This window comes from Lepidochelys kempii, chromosome 2 (genome assembly GCF_965140265.1).
Source record: "Lepidochelys kempii isolate rLepKem1 chromosome 2, rLepKem1.hap2, whole genome shotgun sequence".
Lineage (NCBI taxonomy): Eukaryota > Metazoa > Chordata > Testudines > Cheloniidae > Lepidochelys > Lepidochelys kempii.
Window position 1 is genome coordinate 80016794 of NC_133257.1, and position 19492 is coordinate 80036285.

General features: G+C 42.0%; 1 protein-coding gene across 5 annotated transcripts in view; it reads left to right on the top strand.

The window, feature by feature from the left end:
• Positions 1-19492, top strand: part of KCTD1 (potassium channel tetramerization domain containing 1) — a 145993-nt gene that overhangs the window by 43548 nt on the left and 82953 nt on the right. The window contains exon 1 of one of the 5 annotated variants that reach the window (XM_073331338.1): positions 2839-3149. The exons of 1 other annotated variant lie outside the window; for it this stretch is intronic. Coding sequence is in view for 1 of the 4 variants with exons in the window: in XM_073331335.1 (XP_073187436.1) it covers positions 3728-5566 (1839 nt within the window). In the remaining 3 variants the exon portion in view is untranslated. 3 more of the 5 variants (XM_073331339.1, XM_073331335.1, XM_073331340.1) reach the window with 3 other exon arrangements.

Consider the following 19492-nt stretch of genomic DNA (forward strand, 5'->3'; position numbering starts at 1 on the left):
CTAGATTCTGGCTCAGGACTGGGCTGCAAATAGCAGATGATAGAAAGTTATTTGTATCAGGAGATTATTTGGATAGTAAAAAATCTCCCTATATGATGACTGCCTTTAATACTCCGCTCTGTTATATTAGTGTAAGCACAGTAACTTCTTTGACTTCTGTATAATTACTCTGGTGTAACACAGTACTCCTTTCAATTATATTTTGGGCATGATAGTTAGGCACTTTTTCTGTAGCATCATGTTGTGCTTATTTCAAATTTGTCTAATCTACTCTAAAATTTGCACATCAATTCTACATACTAATTTGTCTCTTGCAATTAGCATTAATAATTTTAGTGCAGCAGAAAGAGTGTTATTGCTTTTGCAAACTTCATATATGTGTTTCTCCTCCAGGGGCTATACTGAAGCTTAGCCTTGTGTAAAATAACTGGCTGTCTGGTCTGTGACTCACATAGATTACTTAAACTTAAAATTGTTCTAGAAAGCTTAACGAGTAAAAGTCCTTGGTTCTCAGCATTAAAGAATTTCTGACAAATTCATATGCCTGCTTTAATTGCCATCCATCAATTTTGCAATTAAGATTGATTTCAGGTGCAATGACCAGCCACAGTAGCAGCTTATATTTATTTGAATTGATAAAACTATATATCAAGAAATCACCTGTCTGACAAAAAATAGCCACAAACTGATCAACAGCCACCAAAACTCCCACAGTACTAGAGGTGGAGTGGAGGAGGAACTTAAATTTGTATTGAATCTGAATCTATATCAGGAACAAGCTACCATATTTGAACTTCATAGTATAGTGAGGAATATCAAGCTTTGCCTACAAATATTTATCTGAATGGAGTTAGAAAATTCTTACTGATGAAATATAAACTGAACTGCACCATACATGGGTGTAACTAACCTATTAGTGGAGGTGCAAATTTATTTATTTTGGGAGTGTGGTCTGAAAAGTAGCTTTCCATTGAGCATGAAGAGTTCTGTTCAGAGAATATAATAATGGTAATTTTTTTTTTTTGAGGAGGGAGGGGGGCTTCATCCCACAGTAATTCTCAAATATAAATGTATGTTTACATGCAGTGAAATAGAACCAGGGCTAAAAAGGCTGTAAAAATGAATTTGTACTCCAAAAAGTGACCAAAAATGGCAAAACTTTATTAGGCAGATCTGCTTTCTCTGAGTATTCAGTTTCTCTGATGTTTTGTTTTATTTTAATTTTTCTCTCATTACTGCAAAAATATGGTAAGCATAAGAAAAAATTGGATTTTTTTCTTGACTGATCAACAGAACTGTTAACTAAGTTACACAGGTAGTGCTGCAATAGGATCTCCACTTTGTTCAAATTATGCCCACTTGGGCTGCATAGATAAAACAGAGAAGGCAATACATGCACAAGTGTAATTGAAAGCATCATTTGGTCATCTGAATATTTCTGGTGGTGAAGTGCACACAACACCATCTTGGCTTTCAAAGCTGGTAGGTTTAAAAAAAAAAACAAAACCCTTACATCTGTAAACTTAGAACTTCGGATTTGGAAATTGACATAATACATGTAGAAACCACCTGATCCTACTTTTACAAAGTCCCTTGTCAAAATATGACCACACTTTTTTACTTATAGGTGAACCATATATAGATAGAAGCAGAGGCCTTCTTCGCAAGAGAGAGAAGATTGCCATTATTCTTTCATATCCTCCAATAAGATTAGTAAAGAATGTGCACTCTCCCCTTCAAATTTTGTGTATTAGACTACCTTTGTATTATTCATCCATAGTTTTTATGGATCACTGTACTGCTGAACTGAACTCCATATAAACTGCCCACTACCAAGGCTCCGGCCATTACCTGTTTATAAATGAGGATTATTAGTGGTAAGCCTACAGGCTGACAGACTCTTGCAAATAGACTGAGGTGGGTATTTTAAAAACAAATGCAAATTATTATTGGAGTTAAAATGTGTTATGAGTTCTTGCTGACATTTGTGCCATCTCAGAAAGAGGTGATCTGGTTTAACAAAATTGCTCTACAACCAATCCCTTAATATTATAAAAACAAAATTCATGTGGAGAATGTCAATAACTTTCCATCACCTTTGTAGATCACAATATCCACAGACTCCCCTTTTACCTATGAATCATATCTGGGGTATTCTGGTACCTGTTCTGACTTGTCTGTCTCTTCACATGATTTCTTCCTACCTTTGTTCTAGTTGAAAATACACCAACTACAGAAAAGGGTGGGGGAAGGGTATTTTTGGTTAGTGAGGAGGATAGAGGAGGAGCAAAAGTACCGAGTAAACGTCAATTAATTTATCCAGATTTGTGATATTAAGTAGTGATGGTAGTGTTTAAGGTTTCTGATCACTTCCTTTCCATATGGGGGGGGGGGGATTGTTTGTAAAAAGACGCTGCGTATGTTTTTGTGCTGTTTTGACGAAGTTTTTGAATGCTCACAATGTAGAGAACAAAAGTGAGAGGAAGGGAGAGAGACGATCAGAACAACACTGAGATAAGTTTGTGAAATCTTCAAAATGTCACCGGAAAAAACCGAATGATAGTAATGAGAAACCGAGCACGACTCGGAGCTGCTGAGAGGGTACCAAGTGGTGGATTTTGTCACTAGGATCCAGTGTGAAAATGATCAAGCTGAAAATAAGTTTCAGGCTTTTTGCAAAGCTGGAGCGGAGGAAAACGTTGGTGCCTGTGTTCTGCACGGCTGGCGCGGCGCTTTGCGTGTGTGCGGCTGCCTGGCCTCGCGGTCCGGATAGATCTGGACTGCCTCTTTGCCTGCGGAATGTTGTGTGGGTTTTCCTAGCCCCGGCGGCTTCCTGTGCTACTTGCTGGCTTCTTAACAACAAGGCAGGAACCAAGCGGGCTGCTGGCAAAGCCGGACGCAGCAAGGCTGCGAGCCGGTCTTTAGCAAGCAGAGGGGGGAGAGCAGAGCTCTTTTCGGAAAGGACTTTGCGCGGGACCTGTACCTACAGCCTGCACAGCCAACTCGGCCTCTGTGGGCTTCAGCCGGGGCTCTGCTTCCCGGCCGCTGCAGCGTCAAGGAACCCGAGCCTGGTCCGAAGCGGCGCCGAGGGCAAGGGGGAGCCAGGCTGAAGTGATGACACGAAGTTTCGCTCCCGCCGGCGTCCCAGAGTGAGTTTCACTTTGCTGCTGGGGGCTTGTTAGAGCGGCGAGGCAGGGAGGAGCCGAGCCGAGCCGCCCGCGTGCAGTGCCTGCCCCCCTCCCCAGGTGTCTCACCTGCTGCCGCTCTCGCTGCACCGCGGGCCTGGGGGTGGGTGGAGGAAGCGGGCTTTAGCCGCCTGGGAGGCTGCTCCAGCGCCCAGCACGGGGCGGGACCCCCGGGGGGGGGGGGCGATGTGGGGCGGGGGGACCGCAGTGCTGCTCTCCAGGCATCACTTAGAGCCCGCGGGCTGGCCGGCAGGGAGTGAGGGTAAGTAGCTCCCGCAGCCTGGGCGCTGAGGCCGGCAGTCGCTCCGCTGGCGTCCCCCCTACCGCGCACCGCCGCCTGCCTCTCCGCCCTGCCCCTGCCGCGCTCTCCCTTCCCTCTCCCGCCGCGCGGCAGCCCCCGCCGCCGCTGGGAGCGCGCGGCCCCTTTAAGAGCCCAGCTTTGCCTCCCGGTAGCTGAAGGTCATTAAACACAAAAGCTCTCCAGCGCTGCGGTCCAATATAGCGCATGCGCCCTGCCCGAGGACTGGCAGGGAGACGGCAATATGGCGAGAATGCCTGGCAGCGGCGGCGACTGGAACACCGGCAGCGGCGGCGGGGAGAACAATGCGGGGGACCGGCCGCCGGGCCGCGGCGGCACCCACCGCCCCCACCACTACTGCAGCGCGGGGGAGGACGAGGACGGGGAGGACGACGATGAGATCCAGGAGGTGCAGATAACGGGGGACGAGGAGGACGGCGCCGATGGGGGGTTCCTGCTACTGGACGAGGAGGAGGAGGAGGAGGAGGAGGAAATGGGGCTGGAGTGGGACGCCGAGGAGGAGCCGCTGGAGCCCGAGCCGGTCCTTATGATCAGTATGGACCGGGGCAGCAGCGGGCTGGACTCCTCTTGCGGCGGCGGCGGCGGCCGCCTTGGAGGCGGCTGTGGCGGCGGCATCGGGGCAGCAGCAGCTGGGGGTGCCCCAGTCCCCGCTAGCGCCCGGGGCGCGGAGGACTCGGACCCGGAGACCGACCTGCTACTGCAGCGCCCCGAGCGGGCCCGGCTGAGCGAGAACACCCGGCTGGCCACCCGCTACGCGGTGCGCATCTTCCGGGAGTACCTGAGCGAGAAGTCCCAGAGCCCGGACTTCGAGACCATGGACAAGGGGGCGCTGTGCCGGGTGCTGCGCTCCTTCTACGCCGAGGCCCGCTCCAAGAGCGGCCAGCTCTACTCCAAGTCCTCGCTCATCAGCATCCGCAGCTCCCTCAACCGCTACCTCAACGAGCCGCCCTACTGCCGCACCCTGGACCTGACCAAGGACCCGGAGCTGCGCGCCGCCAACCTGACGCTGGCGGCGGTGATCCGCAAGCTGGAGGAGCAGGGCGCGGGGCCGGTGGTCCAGAAACAAGCCATCACGCGGGCGGACCTGCGCAAGCTGTACACCTGCAGCGTGTTCAGCACGCAGAGCCCCTTCGGGCTGCTCAACAAGGTCTGGTTCGAGACCTGCATGTACTTCTGCACGCGGGGCCGCGAGAACCAGCGCGAGCTGGAGGAGGACTCCTTCGGGCTGGCCATGGACGAGGACGGCCGCAAGTTCGTCTACTTCAAGTCCCTGGGGCCCTACCACAAGTCGCGCTCCTCCTCCTGGAGCAAGAAGCGGGCGGAGAGCAGCGACGAGGAGAACCTGCCCCGCATGTACGAGACGGGCACCGAGTTCTGCCCCTACTCCAGCTTCGTCAAGTACCTGGCCAAGCGCAACCCGCTCTGCAAGGCCTTCTTCCAGCGGCCGCGGGACCACTGCAGCGAGGGCGATGTCACCTGGTACGAGAACAAGGCCATCGGCAAGAACCTGCTGGGCACCCGCATGCAGATGCTCTCCAAGGCGGCCAAGCTCTCCAAGACCTACACCAACCACTGCATCGGCGCCGTCTCCATCGCCACCCTCAACAGCATCGCCGGCATCGGCACCAAGCTGGGCGGGCACCACCCGCACCCCGCCGGGGCGGCAGGGGGCTGCTACACCGCCGCTCAGGCCATCCTCAACGGCGGGCACCGGCACCGGCCCCCGCCCGCCCCAGCCAACACCTACATCCTCCCCAAAGACAGCGACGTCCCCCACGTGAAGGCGGAAGCGGCCGCTGTGACCCCGGCCAAGCGCTCCCTCTACGAGGCGGTGTACACTGGGGCGGCCGCAGCCGGGGGGGATGCCTGCGGCCCCTCCTCGTCCCCCAAAAGACTCTGCCTCCGCCCCGCCGAGCCGCTGGACGCTGCTGCCGCCGCTGCCTCCGTGGTGGTGGTGTCAGTGAAACACGACCCCCTGCCTCTCCTCCTCCCCGAAGCCAATGGGCACAGAAGCACCAACTCACCCACAGTAGTTTCACCTGCTATTGTTTCCCCCACACAGGTAACAAGAAAACCCGACCCATCTCTATACACAACCCCTCCTTCGCTTCCCAACCCTTCCCCCCTCCAGCGCCTGCTCCAGCCAACACCAGACCCCTTTGCAAGGACCAAAGCACGCTGCGCACCCTGGGACACTTCAGACAGGCAGCTGCTGCCTCTTTGACCTTCTAGTGCAAGTCTCACTGTACAGGCATGAAATAGTCTTGTTGCAAGTTACTAAACTTCCGTGCTCTTAGCGCGCCCCGCCCCCCATTCCCCGCCCCCCATGGAGCTCTCTAAGTAGTTGCACTGATTCCTGATTTCTGATGTTAAAGCTGCAAGTTTGGGCTCTCTGTGACTTAGAGCAAGCTTAGAGTTAATCACCTTCCTTGTGAGAAGGAGGTATGAAATCCCAAATCACTCCTAAGCTAAAGTTTAGAATTGTGTTCCCAGAACGATAGGATTAGTAAATGGACTGTGCAGGCTCCTGCTTTCTTTTTACAGTAGGTGTGAGTTTTACATAAATCAAGTCAAAATATTAAATAAGAATTTGAAAGATAATTAGCATGCATGATCTTGATGTGCTAGTGAGTTGTTTAAATAACCTCATAAATGCAGGAACCAGTCAAGAAAATACTCAATTACACCTTAGTAAAGAGGGTGTAATTTTAAACTGTAGAAGTTTTCAAGAGAGTTAATGTGACAATTGCATTCATCTTGTGTGTGTTTATTAAAATAGCTCTGTTTCCTGGCAACCATTATTTAAAAAAAGTAAATTGGCTTTAGTTGCACAGTTGCATTAGTTACCATTGCGTCAAAATAGACAGCATTCGATAATGTCAAAATATATAGCAACAGCAAAATTCCTTGAGTTAGCCATAGTGTAACTGTGGAAGGAGATGAGATTGGGTAGGTATGTTTCATGTAAGCAAATTAGCCTTGTCAGAACCATTGAATAGGTATAGGTTTTGGTGTATGCATCAACAACCCTTCCACCTATACACATTCCCCCTTCTCCCAATCCTTTCCTGTTGATTTTCTTGGTGGGTTTAAACCCAAAGTTACCTTAGGACTCTTAATTAAAAGATATACCGAAGAATACTTTTTCTGTTGAGTTGGAAGTAGGAATTCATTCTAACTAAATCTGTAAAACTTTCTTCAGTTATGTTGCACTCTGTAAAATACTATGTTTCGGGCAATACTTTTAATGCTAGCTGCAGTAGGTGATTACAAAACACCCTCTGACATTCTGGTGTCAAGCAATAATCATCTCAGTCATAGGCCTGAAAGAGCAGTGTTCAGTGAACACAGGTATATGACATGCCTGAGCAGTTTTCAAAGTGGAAATACCAGTTCTGGACAAACTGACCCTTTCAAACAGTTTGCCAGCTAATCAACCAGCCTGAAGGCTAATTGAAAAAAAGAATCTTTCTGTGAATTATAGTATTTATGTTGTCTAAAATAAATGTGACCTCTCCTTACTAGTGGGGGGTTTTGGTCACTTGAGTGCAGTACTGTAGTTTGATCTCCTGCTGTGTATATCTGGTGTCTTTGAATAGCTTAGAGGGTTGATTATGAGCAGATAGTGTTTTTGTTTTAGCTTATTATTTCAGATATAAGCTAACTCTCTTCACTATATTTTAACTGTAAACTTACCCATTCATTGGCTTATGACTTGGAAAGATTTTAAAAATTTAAAGGTATTTTAGTTTAGAATAGCTCTGTGTACATGAGTAAGGAAGAGACAAAGGGAATAAGGCAACTGAGCTTGACAGACAGATGTTTATGGTTAAACACACTTTTACTTTTATCAAGATGGGCCACTTTATTCGTCTTAGTTAATGTAGTTATCTTTGAGTCATAATACTGTATAGTTTGATACCAGGCCATATCTTGAAATTTCTACTGCTGCTTATAATACTTAAACTTCCCCTTAGGTAAGCTTTATGTAAGTGCTGTACTGTCTTGTTTTTTTTTTTTTTTTTAATACCAATGACAATTACAGACAAAAAGCCAGGCTATTAAGACAGAAATATATAAAGTAGATGTTTGTTTTCTTTCTTGACTATATCAAGAAAGAAAATGAGAACTCAGTGACAACGTTAGCGTCAATTTTGAAGTAATTATATGGGAACGTCCAATTCATCCTTGTATAGCTCATCTAATGGTGAACAAACTACACACTCGCTTCTGAAGAAAAGACTCATTTTGCTTTCTTTACAAAACTGATTAATTTAAATCCTTACTGATAGTTGGGGGAAGTTTGCTGTTCCAACTGATGCTGGAATGAGCAGTTGTGTTTGTTTTTTTTTTTCTTATGGGACATATCACAGAATGAAAATATACCGTTGCTTTGTAAATGTGGGATAGAATTTTTTTTTCCCCGCCATTTTTAAATAGAAAGTCAATGTTAAACTTTTTCTCCTTTAGCTACTTTTGTATAATATAGCTATAATGATTGAGGTCCAGGGTATTTCCTGGGGAAATTAATGACTGGCTCGGGTTAATGGCCCGAGGCATCGCTTCAAACCATCAGCTATCCCAGCTGGTCATTAATCCCCAGGAAATGCCCTGGCCCTCCATCATTATTGCTTATAAAAAAAAAAAAAAAAGACTTTCTAGGCCTTATTAACTGAGTAGATCTCCTCAAGCGGTGTGACACTGAAGTCCATTGTTATCAAGAAATCAGTAATATTTGTCAACTTGACAATTGCAGACTGCTGTTATTGACCTCTATTATGAGTTTATTCATAAAGGGACAGATTCTGCCTCCCTAGTGGCATAAGGTACGACTCAGTGTGAATAAGTGGCAGAATCTGGCCCACCATGAAAACTGGGTTACAGTGTGTTTGTGCTGTGTATGTGTGTGTTTTTCATAGCGTTAGTGACTTTAAGCAAGATATAAAAGAGGAGTGAAACAAAAGTATTAAACTGGATTTATTTAATTTATTTAGTTCAGAATTTGATAAGGCTATTAATTTTATGGATTATCATTGCTGCTTCGTCTTTCTTCTTAACCCTGAGATGTCTTTTAGTGCTGTTTGCAGAACTGCTGTAGGAGCCTCCTCCTGAGCCAGGGAAAGGTACATTAAGTGTTCGTCTTGACACATTTTGATCCAGCTATTGCTTTAGGTTGCAGTCCTGAGAGACATTATACAGTATATTTTAAACATACACTACCGTACCATCGTGCCACCACCTTCACTTCAGTCTTTATTTGCTCTGAAGCGTAGCAATTTTCCTGCCACTAACAACAGTACTTCAGCTGAAGTTGATGACAGAGGGATGTAATTTAGCTGTTGTTCATCTCTAGTATTATTGAAAGATGAATAATAGCTGAAGTTTAAGCTTTTGATGTTGCAATGTGGTAGCTGTTGAGATTTATAGACTTGATACATACTGAACTTAGTACAGTTATAATAGCCAAAAAGAGATCTAAGAAAAACAGATCGGCTTCTGCCTGGGGGGGAATTACCCATCATTTCAGAAAAAGCTTCTGCTATGATGGTTCTGTAGCATAGTTGTGTTCTAGGTACTTCTGAGGAATTCCATAAATATCAAAATATAAATCCTATCAAACTTATAATAGTTAAAGCATGAGCAGTGTTTGTGTTTGTCATCACTCTATGTTGCAAGTGTTCATCAGGCTTTCAAAGTTGAAACCAGGGCTAGCTTTCTTTTATGGAGCATGAGAGTTTTCATTGCCTTAAATGCTTCAGAGAAAAGCCATATGTTGACAGAATTAGAAAGCTGGTTCTGATTTCAAGTTCTGAAAAGGCAAGCGCGGGGGGGTGAAGTACTTTATCTCCTTAAGTATGCAGCAGACACAGCTGATAAGTCTGTCTGGGGTTTTTGGTTCATTTTTGGTTAAGAACCTATCTACTTGGTTTAATTCTTGAAACTTAGAAATATAACATTACTATAAAAGTGGAAAAATAATTCTGTTTGCTTTAAAATTTGTTTGTACCATAGTAAAACCAAAGCCTCATTGTGCTGGATGCTGTACAAGCATATAAGATAACAAAGCCACTTAGAATGTAGGCTCTTCAGAGCAGGGCCCTTGCTTTGGTATACGTTAGTACAGTGCATAGTACAATGGTACTGGGACTCCAGGCACTACTTTATTAATAATAATAATAATAATAATAAAAAAAGACAAGATTCATGCCTCAAAGGCAGGAACACAAAAACTGGGTGAAGAGTGATTGGCAAATAACATGTTGGTTTTGTGTAGATTTAAAAAGTAAAGGAGTACTTGTGGCACCTTAGAGACAAACAAATTCATTTGAGCATAAGCTTTCGTGAGCTACAGCTCACTTCATTGGATGCATCGGGGCATCCGATGAAGTGAGCTGTAGCTCACGAAAGCTTCTGCTCAAATAAATTTGTTTGTCTCTAAGGTGCCACAAGTACTCCTTTTCTTCTTGCGGATACAGACTAACATGGCTGCTACTCTGAAACCTGTAACAAGAGAGTGATCACTTAAGGTGAGCTGTTACCAGCGGGGGAACCTTTTGTAGTGATAATCAAGGTGGGCCATTTCCAGCAGTTGACAAGAACGTCTGCGGAATGGGGGGAGGGGGAGAATAAACGTGGGGAAATAGGTTTACTTTGTGCAATGACCCATCCACTCCCACTCTCTATTCAAGCCTAAGTTGATTGTATCCAGTTTGCAAATTAATTTCAATTCAGCAGTCTCTCATTGGAGTCTGTTTTTGAAGTTTTTTTGTTGAAGAATTGCCACTTTTAGGTCTGTAATCGAGTGACCAGAGAGATTGAAGTGTTCTCCAGCTGGTTTTTGAATGTTATAATTCTTGACATCTGATTTGTGTCCATTTTATTCTTTTACGTAGAGACTGTCCAATTTGACCAATGTACATGGCAGAGGGGCATTGCTGGCACAAGATGGCATATATCACATTGGTAGATGTGCAGGTGAACGAGCCTCTGATAGTGTGGCTGATGTGATTAGGCCCTGTGATGGTGTCCTCTGAATAGATATGTGGACACAGTTGGCAATGGGCTTTATTGCAAGGATAGTAATTAATAATTAATTATTTATTAATTATTAAACTGTAAGTAATAGTTTATGTTCATCATCTGAGTCAGATGCCACCAGCAGAAGGTTGACTTTCTTTTTTGGTGGTTTGGGTTCTGTAGTTTCTGCATCAGTGTGTTGCTCTTTTAAGACTTCTGAAAGCTTGCTCCACAATTTGTCCCTCTCAGATTTTGGAAGGCACTTCAGATTCTTAAATCTTGGGTCGAGTGCTGTAGCTATCTTTAGAAATTTCACATTGTTATCTTCATTGCATTTTGTGAAATTTGCAATGAAAGTGTTCTTAAAACAAACGTGCCTGGTCATCATCCGAGACTGCTATAACATGAAATATATGGCAGAATGCAGGTAAAACAGAGCAAGGGGCATGCAATTCTCCCCCACGGAGTTCAGTCACAAATTTAATTAATGCATTTTTTTTTTAATGAGCGTCATCAGCATGGAAGCATGTCATCTGGAACGATGGCTGAAGCATGAAGAGGCATATGAATCTTTAGCACATCTGGCATGTAAATATCTTGTGATGCCATCTACAACAGTGCCATGTGAAAAGTGAAAACAGACATTAGGTGACTAAGTGGGCAGCATTATCTCCCATAAATGTAAACAAACTTGTTTCTCTTAGCGATTGGCTGAACAAGAAGTAGGACTGAGTGGACTTGTAGGCGCTAAAGTTTTACATTGTTTTGTTTTTGAGTGCAGTTTTTTAACAAAAAAACTACACTTGTAAGTTGCACTTCTGTGATTGAGATTGCACTGCAAGACTTGTATGAGGTGAACTGAAAAATACTATTTCTTTTATCATTTTTACAGTGCAGATATTGGTAATAAAAAATAATATAAAGCGAGCACTGAACACTTCGTATTCTGTGTTGTAATTGAAATCGATATATTTGAAAATGTAGAAAAACATCCAAAATATGTAATAAATTTCAATTGGTATTCTATTGTTTAACAGCGCGATTAATCACGGTTAATTTTTTTTAATTGTGATTAATTTTTTTAGTTGCGTGAGTTAACTGCGATTTAATTGACAGCCCGATAAAAAGTAGGAGTTGACCAGGCTTTTCTGCTAATTGCATCATGCCATTTGATCAAAATGAGCTATTGTAGACTTTCATGGGGCAAGTCTTCAGAAGACTTTGATAAGAAGCAACAAGAAATCAATTTTGTATAAATCAGACAGATGACCTTTTTGATACAATCAAGGAAAGAAAAGAGCATCATGACTAGAGTGTTGCATTGACAAAGCTTTTTTTACTCTTCTATAGAATCTGAAATGATTAAGTCAGTACTCTTGTTCTGTGAACATCAAAGCTGAAATGCACAAACTTTTAATGTTACAGGAAGCCGAAAGCTTTTTAAAAAGCTTGTGGGATTGTGCTGTAAAAGGCTTCTCGTTGCCCACTGTTCTCCTTCCAGAGAGCAAGAGATCAGAAACTGTTGAGTCTAATTGGTGAGTCTGTATGACAGTGAGCTGCCTTATTTCATGTAGGTCTAGAAATAAATGAGTGCTTAAACCCTTTGAAACACACCACTTCTGCAAAAGCCATGGGCTGTAATTAAATTGAATGTGGGGTTGTATTGTCTGGTGCCGTTGGCTATATACTTGATAACAGACCATGGTATACCCACTATTGTGTTAGAAGCTGGAACCTAATTAGCTGTGTTGTAGATTTTCAGTCACTTTAGAAGAGTTTTTGTTCATAATCTCTCTTCCAAGTGTCCTTTTTTGCCTTTCTGTTTTTTCGGAAGCACATACACTCTTTTGGAGGTGGGGGGAAATAATTAAGGATATGGTAACATATCTTTGTGCCAGTTAATTTTTTTATATATATCATATGTTTTGGATTCAATGAATAAATGTCAGTGACGGAATTGTCTGATATCACTAATAAATCTATTTCATAACAAATGTATATAATTATGCTTGAGGGACTCTCTCTTTTTCCTGAGATGATTTTTTTTATGCTAATACAATCTATATATAACTTTGGGGAAATAGTGGGCAGACATGAGAGATAATCCCATTTGGTTGTTTTTCAGCTATCCATATGAAAAAACGTCCCTTTCTTGTTTTTTTACAACCTTGCATGCATCTTTGCACTCTGACAATTCAAACAAATTAATCTGAAAACTTCAAATGTCCTAAGCACTTAATTCTTAATAAAGGCAAGTACCTTTAATGTATTTGAATGTAATTTTTAATTTTAGAAATAACTGAACTCCTTTTCTACATATGGAGTATATAACTTTCCACTAAGCTTTGTGACTCCCAAGACATGGTGCTTGTAATACACACAGGCACATGCATGCACAGAAATATGCATGCCTATTTGCAGTTGTGCATTTTTGTAATTAAGACAGATGCATTTTAATTAAACAGACATTCCATGTTTTTATGAATTACACGTTGACTACATAAACATATGAAAACAGTTAAATTTCACACTGCACATTTATATTTCGTTTCCCTTATTTTTAGGGAGAGGGACTGCAATTGAAATAAAACTACATGAATTCATCTTTGTTAAAGATTAAATGCACTAATTAAAAATAACTTTTTATTTCCTTTCAGCAACCAGAGCTGTCATGTTCTATATCATAAACGTTTGATTTATTAAAATAAAATACAATAACACAACTTTGGAGGAAGGGAACTAACTTTCCTGCTGACACTAAACCCAAAAAATCCTTTAGTGGTACAGGAAGGAAACAGTTCTCTTCTTTCCAACCTCTTCTCCTGGTAGCTTGTAGGGTGGGGAAGAACATTTGAGTGTAGCTTTTCAATACTGAGCAGCTATGAGGATAAGGATAAGAGTGAAGTTTCTTCTGCTGATCCTATAAAGCGTGTGTGGGGAGGGTGGAGGGCGTTCCAAAGTTTGGAGCTCCGCAGTCTGTTTGGAGGAGGGCAGTGCTCTGATATGAGGCATTCTGTAGATGGGAGACAAGATACAACGGTTCATGTGAAAGGCAATTTTTGGTTTTAACCTTTCGCTAGTAAGGTTTCATCTTCTCCCTCCAGTACACATGCTACTACTTATGCACATGGGGACTGAACCACAATTTCTGTGAGAATCTCAACATAACTTGTTCATGTGCATCTATAGTCTCAACATGTTTTAAGATGTTTACATTTAATCTGTGCATGTTCATTCTTCCATATTCAGAATCCTTAAGAGTTTTTGGAGAAATTCCAAATAGGATTTCTCCATAACTTTCAATGGCATTCTATCCTTAAGTTTGTACTATCTTTATGAATGTGTTTACTTTGTGTGATGATGTTAAATATATGCTCTTGCAGTGTGGCTTAAAATGGCAACAAAGCACAGTGGGACTGAATGAAGAACAGTTTGCAATTTTTTTGTTGTTTGGTCTTGAGTTGCTAGAGGTAGGCTAAAGAATATTAGAATCTTAAATGGATAGCATTCTGTGTTGTCTAACAAGGAGCTTGGGTTTGAGTTATTGATTGGGGCGGGGGATCTAATTTCATTAGTAAGCTATCTGTGCACATGAGTATCTGCTGTGGTAGTTAAGGGTTATCAAAAGCATTCTCTAGAACAGGAAACTTCCCTATTGGTGAGACCCGTTGTCATCAATGGGTAAATTACCAAGTGTTATGGCAGGGTTATACAGAGAATCTGGGAAAGAAGCATTGAGAGCTCTGATCTTCCTATAATTGTTTTTGTTTTGTTTTTGGATGTGGAAGGTGATGTGTTTAGCCTAATGAACAGGTTTCCAAACCTGTGCCTAAACAGAGGATTTCACTTTTTGATCATAGAATATCAGAGTTGGAAGGGACCTCAGGAGGTCATCTAGTCCAACCCCCTGCTCAAAGCAGGGCCGATCCCCAATTAAATCATCCCAGCCAGGGCTTTGTCAAGCCTGACCAAAAAAACTTCGAAGGAAGGAGATTCTACCACCTCCCTAGGTAATGCATTCCAGTGTTTCACCACTCTCCTAGTGAAAAAGTTTTTCCTAATATTCAACCTAAATCTTCCCCCACTGCAACTTGAGACCATTACTCCTTGTTCCGTCATCTACTACCACTGAGAACAGTCTAGATCCATCCTCTTTGGAACCCCCTTTCAGGTAGTTGAAAGCAGCTATCAAATCCCCCCTCATTCTTCTCATCCACAGACTAAACATTCCCAGTTCCCTCAGCCTCTCCTCATAAGTCAGGTGTTCCAGTCCCCTAATCATTTTTGTTGCCCTCCCTAGACTCTTTCCAATTTTTCCACATCCTTCTTGTAGTGTGGGGCCCAAAACTGGACACAGTACTCCAGATGAGGCCTCACCAGTGTCGAATAGAGGGGAACGATCACGTCCCTCAATCTGCTGGCAATGCCCCTACTTATACATCCCAAAATGCCATTGGCCTTCTTGGCAACAAGGGTACACTGTTGACTCATATCCAGCTTCTTGTCCACCGTAACCCCTAGGTCCTTTTCTGCAGAACTGCTGCCTAGCCATTCGGTCCCTAGTCTGTAGCGGTGCATGGTATTCTTCCGTCCTAAGTTCAGGACTCTGCACTTGTCCTTGTTGAACCTCATCAGATTTCTTTTGGCCCAATCCTCTGATTTGTCTAGGTCTCTCTGTATCCTATCCCTACCCTCCAGCGTATCTACCTCTCCTTCCAGTTTAGTGTTATCTGCAAACTTGCTGAGAGTGCAATCCACACCATCCTCCAGATCATTTATGAAGATATTGAACAAAACCGGCCCCAGGACTGACCCTTGGGGCACTCCACTTGATACCGGCTGCCAACTAGACGTGGAGCCAATGTTGTCAAGAACTTAATTCAGCTGGGATGATCTGTTTTGGTTTGGGTTGTTTTACACCTAACCTTCCTCTCTCCCAGTCTTGGCTGTATTTCAGATTATAGGATAAGTAGTTTCCTTCCTTCACCCCTTTTTAATAAGGGACAAATAGCTACTTTTCATATGCTTGATGTAATACGAGGGAAGGATCGCATGCTATTTAGCAATGTGTAAGTGACTGTAAGTGCTGTAATTATCACGTACAGTCTTGATGCATAATTAGAAGGAAACCTTGTTGGGGAGGTGGCATCTAGTAGTGATAGTTCTGCAGATGAGTTGGAAAGCATAGATGGGGGCTTAGCTGTCATAATAGACAACCCCACAGGCTAAAGAATCAAAGGTGCTGAATAGCATGCATATATAAAAATATGCAGAATATGTGCAAATTAGTTACCTGTTTAAGGGTTCTCCTCTGTCTCTAATCATTCAGCTCTTGAATTTTATGAATATTTGATATGTTGATATGGAAAATTAAGGTTTGTTTTTTCTTCAGTGCCCATCACTGTTGAATCTGCCATTCATTGCAAGTAATTGGCTTAGAAATTCTACAGTTTAAAAAGTTTGTAATAGACATAAGATCTCACTTTTTAAAGGGACCCTTTTTGGAAAGATTTTTATTATGAGTTTAAACTTGATTCAGTGAACTGTGATTGTGGCCTTGGTACAAGAATTTTATTATAGTGTATCCTCTGTCTTGATTAAAATTTGTTTCTGGATGCGCTGTCTAGAACCCATAGCAGGTCTATAACTGAGGTTTTTTTCTCTCTCTCCTACATTTCCAATAGATCTTTTTATAAAGAATTTCAAGACAAAAGATGAGTTGCAGAGATTGTTTTGGAGTATAAAAATTAAAATAACTTAAATGTGATGTGCCAAATTACCAAAGAAATGGGGGCATTACATTTAACACATCTTGCATTTTTCTTTTAGTTGGTGACACTACTGCAGGTGTTCTCCTACTCTACGAGGACTCTGCTGTGCACTGAAGCAGGCCCATATCTAAGTATTTTCTGTATACTATTTCACGGGCTTCAAAGACTTTTTAAAAAATATCTATATTGCAAACCCTAAATTTTTAGACACTAAAGCATTATTGTATATAAGAACATGCTTTGTTTACAATGGGATTCTATACTGAGTGTGATGTCACCAACAGAACGCGTGCTGTGAGGTTGCACCAAACAGTAGCCAGCAAAAATGGGGCTGCAAGGTGATGAAAAGTCCCTTTTTGAAGTTAAAGGGACCCTGTGAAGCTAAATTGTCCCTACAGCTATGTAAAAACCAAGCTTTTTGTCAAACTGAAGGCCAGTGTTTCCATGAGTTAATTTTGTGTTTTAATAATTCCAGTGGAAACATTTAAAATGAACATTCTCCATTCGTGGTTGCAACCCAAACATTGCAACATGGTGCCCAAGAGCCTGCCAGTAAAATTTTCCAGATATCAGTTATAAATAAAAATGAAACTGACTACTCTGCTCTATTACCTTTTCTCATGTCGCTGTCTTTGCCAACAGTAGATCTAGTGATAAAACAAATTAGATTTTTAAGATGTTCAATTCCGGTAATCCAAAGTGGTATTTGTAGTATAGCCAAGGAATTTTTTTGTGAATAAACTGAACTTCTAATCTGACATTTCTTAAACACATGCTGAAAGCTTCCTTCCCTTCGTCCTAGGTTTTTTGTTTTTGAGTATTTGGTACATTTTTAAAGCTGTCCTATTTTTTTTCATCTCTTCAAAAACATTTAGAAGTCACCTTCTATTAGATATCCAGCATAAATAATGCATTATTTTTAAAAAGCATCTCTTAATTTTGTCAACTTGGTCAAAAACTATACTTCCTCAAATTTAAAACATTCAGTTGTCATATGTTGTATTGACATCTCTCTCCAAAATGAGCCTTGGGTACAGTTTGACACTTGCTGATTACATTTGTTATGACTGTTTCCATTAAAAGCACTTTAAACATAAGCTGTTTCATTACTTCTAAAGCATTTTGCAAAAATGTCTAAATCAGAGAATGTTGAGGAGCAGCTTAGAAGTGTCCCAAGTTCATTATAGCGGAGTAGGAATGTAATTTCTCAAAATAGGCTATTATCCACTTGCTGTTATCAAGTAGCTTGGACCTAAAACTAGAAATATTTTAAAATGTTACTAAATCTTCTATTAAATAGTAACATTTTCACTAATTATTTAAACCCAAGCATTGTGCTGGTGTATGGAACTAAAAATATACTTAAGTGAATTGCGAAGCGTGGGAACATAGCAGAAATAACAGAGATTTTTAATTTTTTTGTATTCAGTTCACGAACATGGTGTTAGTAACACAGCTAAGGGGAACCCTTTTAAAATGTGACTGCAGCCTGGTCAGTTTCTTCAAAATATAAACTGAGACAAATGAATAGTTTATAGTAATGTTTAAATTTCTATAAATATACTCACTTCCTGACTATTAATGCAGTGTCACAAATACAAAAGGTGTCCCAGACCTGACACACTGAGTACAGAATTTGTAGTAATTGTTACAGTGATAAATGATTTCTGACAGTAAAATTTCAGCTGGTTTTGCATACTATTTCAGTTGTTTAGAGATTTTTAGGATCATAGTATTTAGAGGTACAGAGCCATCAGATGAAGTCTGTTCTCCTGTAAGGGTAGAATGCAGTAGTTGTTCAGCAAATGATGTATCAGATATTACACTAGACTATGCCCAAATCATTGTTTTAAAAAACCTCCCTCAACTTCCACTGCTAATTTGGTGGTCGGACATACTTCAGATATTTGGATAAAGAAGTACCATAAAGCAAGGAAATTAAAAAATGGGGAATGTTTCTTTCAAATCTTGTTTATGTGGGTTGCGATGTCAGTGAAATTGATAACAAAACTAGGAAATCTGCAGCTAAGATTTAATAGGGAGATGGGGTCAGTTACAAATTGTTAGTGTAGCTATAGTCAAAAAATGGACTCCACAACAATAGCATCTTATTATTCAATTTACAGTACATGCTCCTCCTATGTAGTAGTCATATTTGCCTAGTTCAGTGATGTACATTTTTACTACTTCTGTCTGTGTCTTTCTGCAGTGCTATAGGAGCATGATCTTGATTTTGTTCTTTCTCACACAAACAAATAGAAATATTAGAAGTGCAAATGTAGACCCAAACTCTGTGACCCTACATTAAAGGTTATGGAACCTGCAGCTCTGTGTTCCTTGAATTTTGAGGCCCTTTAGGGCATTTTCTGCATTTTCAAACCCATGGCAGAGTGTGTAAGAGCCCAGGTCTGCAAACTTGAGCCAGCACTACACTAAAAACAGCAGTATAGAAGCTGTGGCTTGGGCTAGTGGAGCCCATGGAGAGGGGTGGTCTTTCTTGCCTGACCCACAACATCTACAATGCTGTTTTTAGTGCTGTAGTGTAATCTCTGAGCCCAAATCTGTAGATCTGGGCTCTGAGATATGCTGCCGTGGATTTTAAAATGCAGTGTAGATGTATCCTTAGACTCCATGCTAATCTCATATTTCTTTCTCTGAAATAACCTTCACCATGTATGCAAATCCAGTAAATAAAGCTGGGGTTTGTGTCGTGATTTCCTTCCTGTTCTTCCTTCTCCAACCTCCACCCCCTTTATTTTAAATTAGATAACTTACTGGTAGAATCCAAAGAATTGGGTCACTGGCCACCCCAAAACCCATAAAAACAGTCCTGTGGTTGAGCACGGTGTGCTGGAGTATCTGTGCATGTGTGATGTTGCGGGAGGTGAGAATAGAATAGGAGAAAGGTGACTAGAAAAGAGAGAAGGGGAGTGTGTGAATCAGCCAAATATAAACTGAGCAGAGACTGAAACAAAGGTGTGGAGAAGATTTAGAGATAAGTAATGGGGATGTGAGGAGGGAGAAAAAGAGCAAATCGTTGTCTTTAAGGTGGAGGCATAAGAGAAAAATCAAAAGAACAGTGAATTGAAATAGGTTTTGCATTTGATTTATTTCCTTCAGCTATCAAAGCAGTTAAGAGATGCTGTCACAAAACGAACGGAAATATTGGGTTCCTATCATCCATATGAAAGTTTCCTACC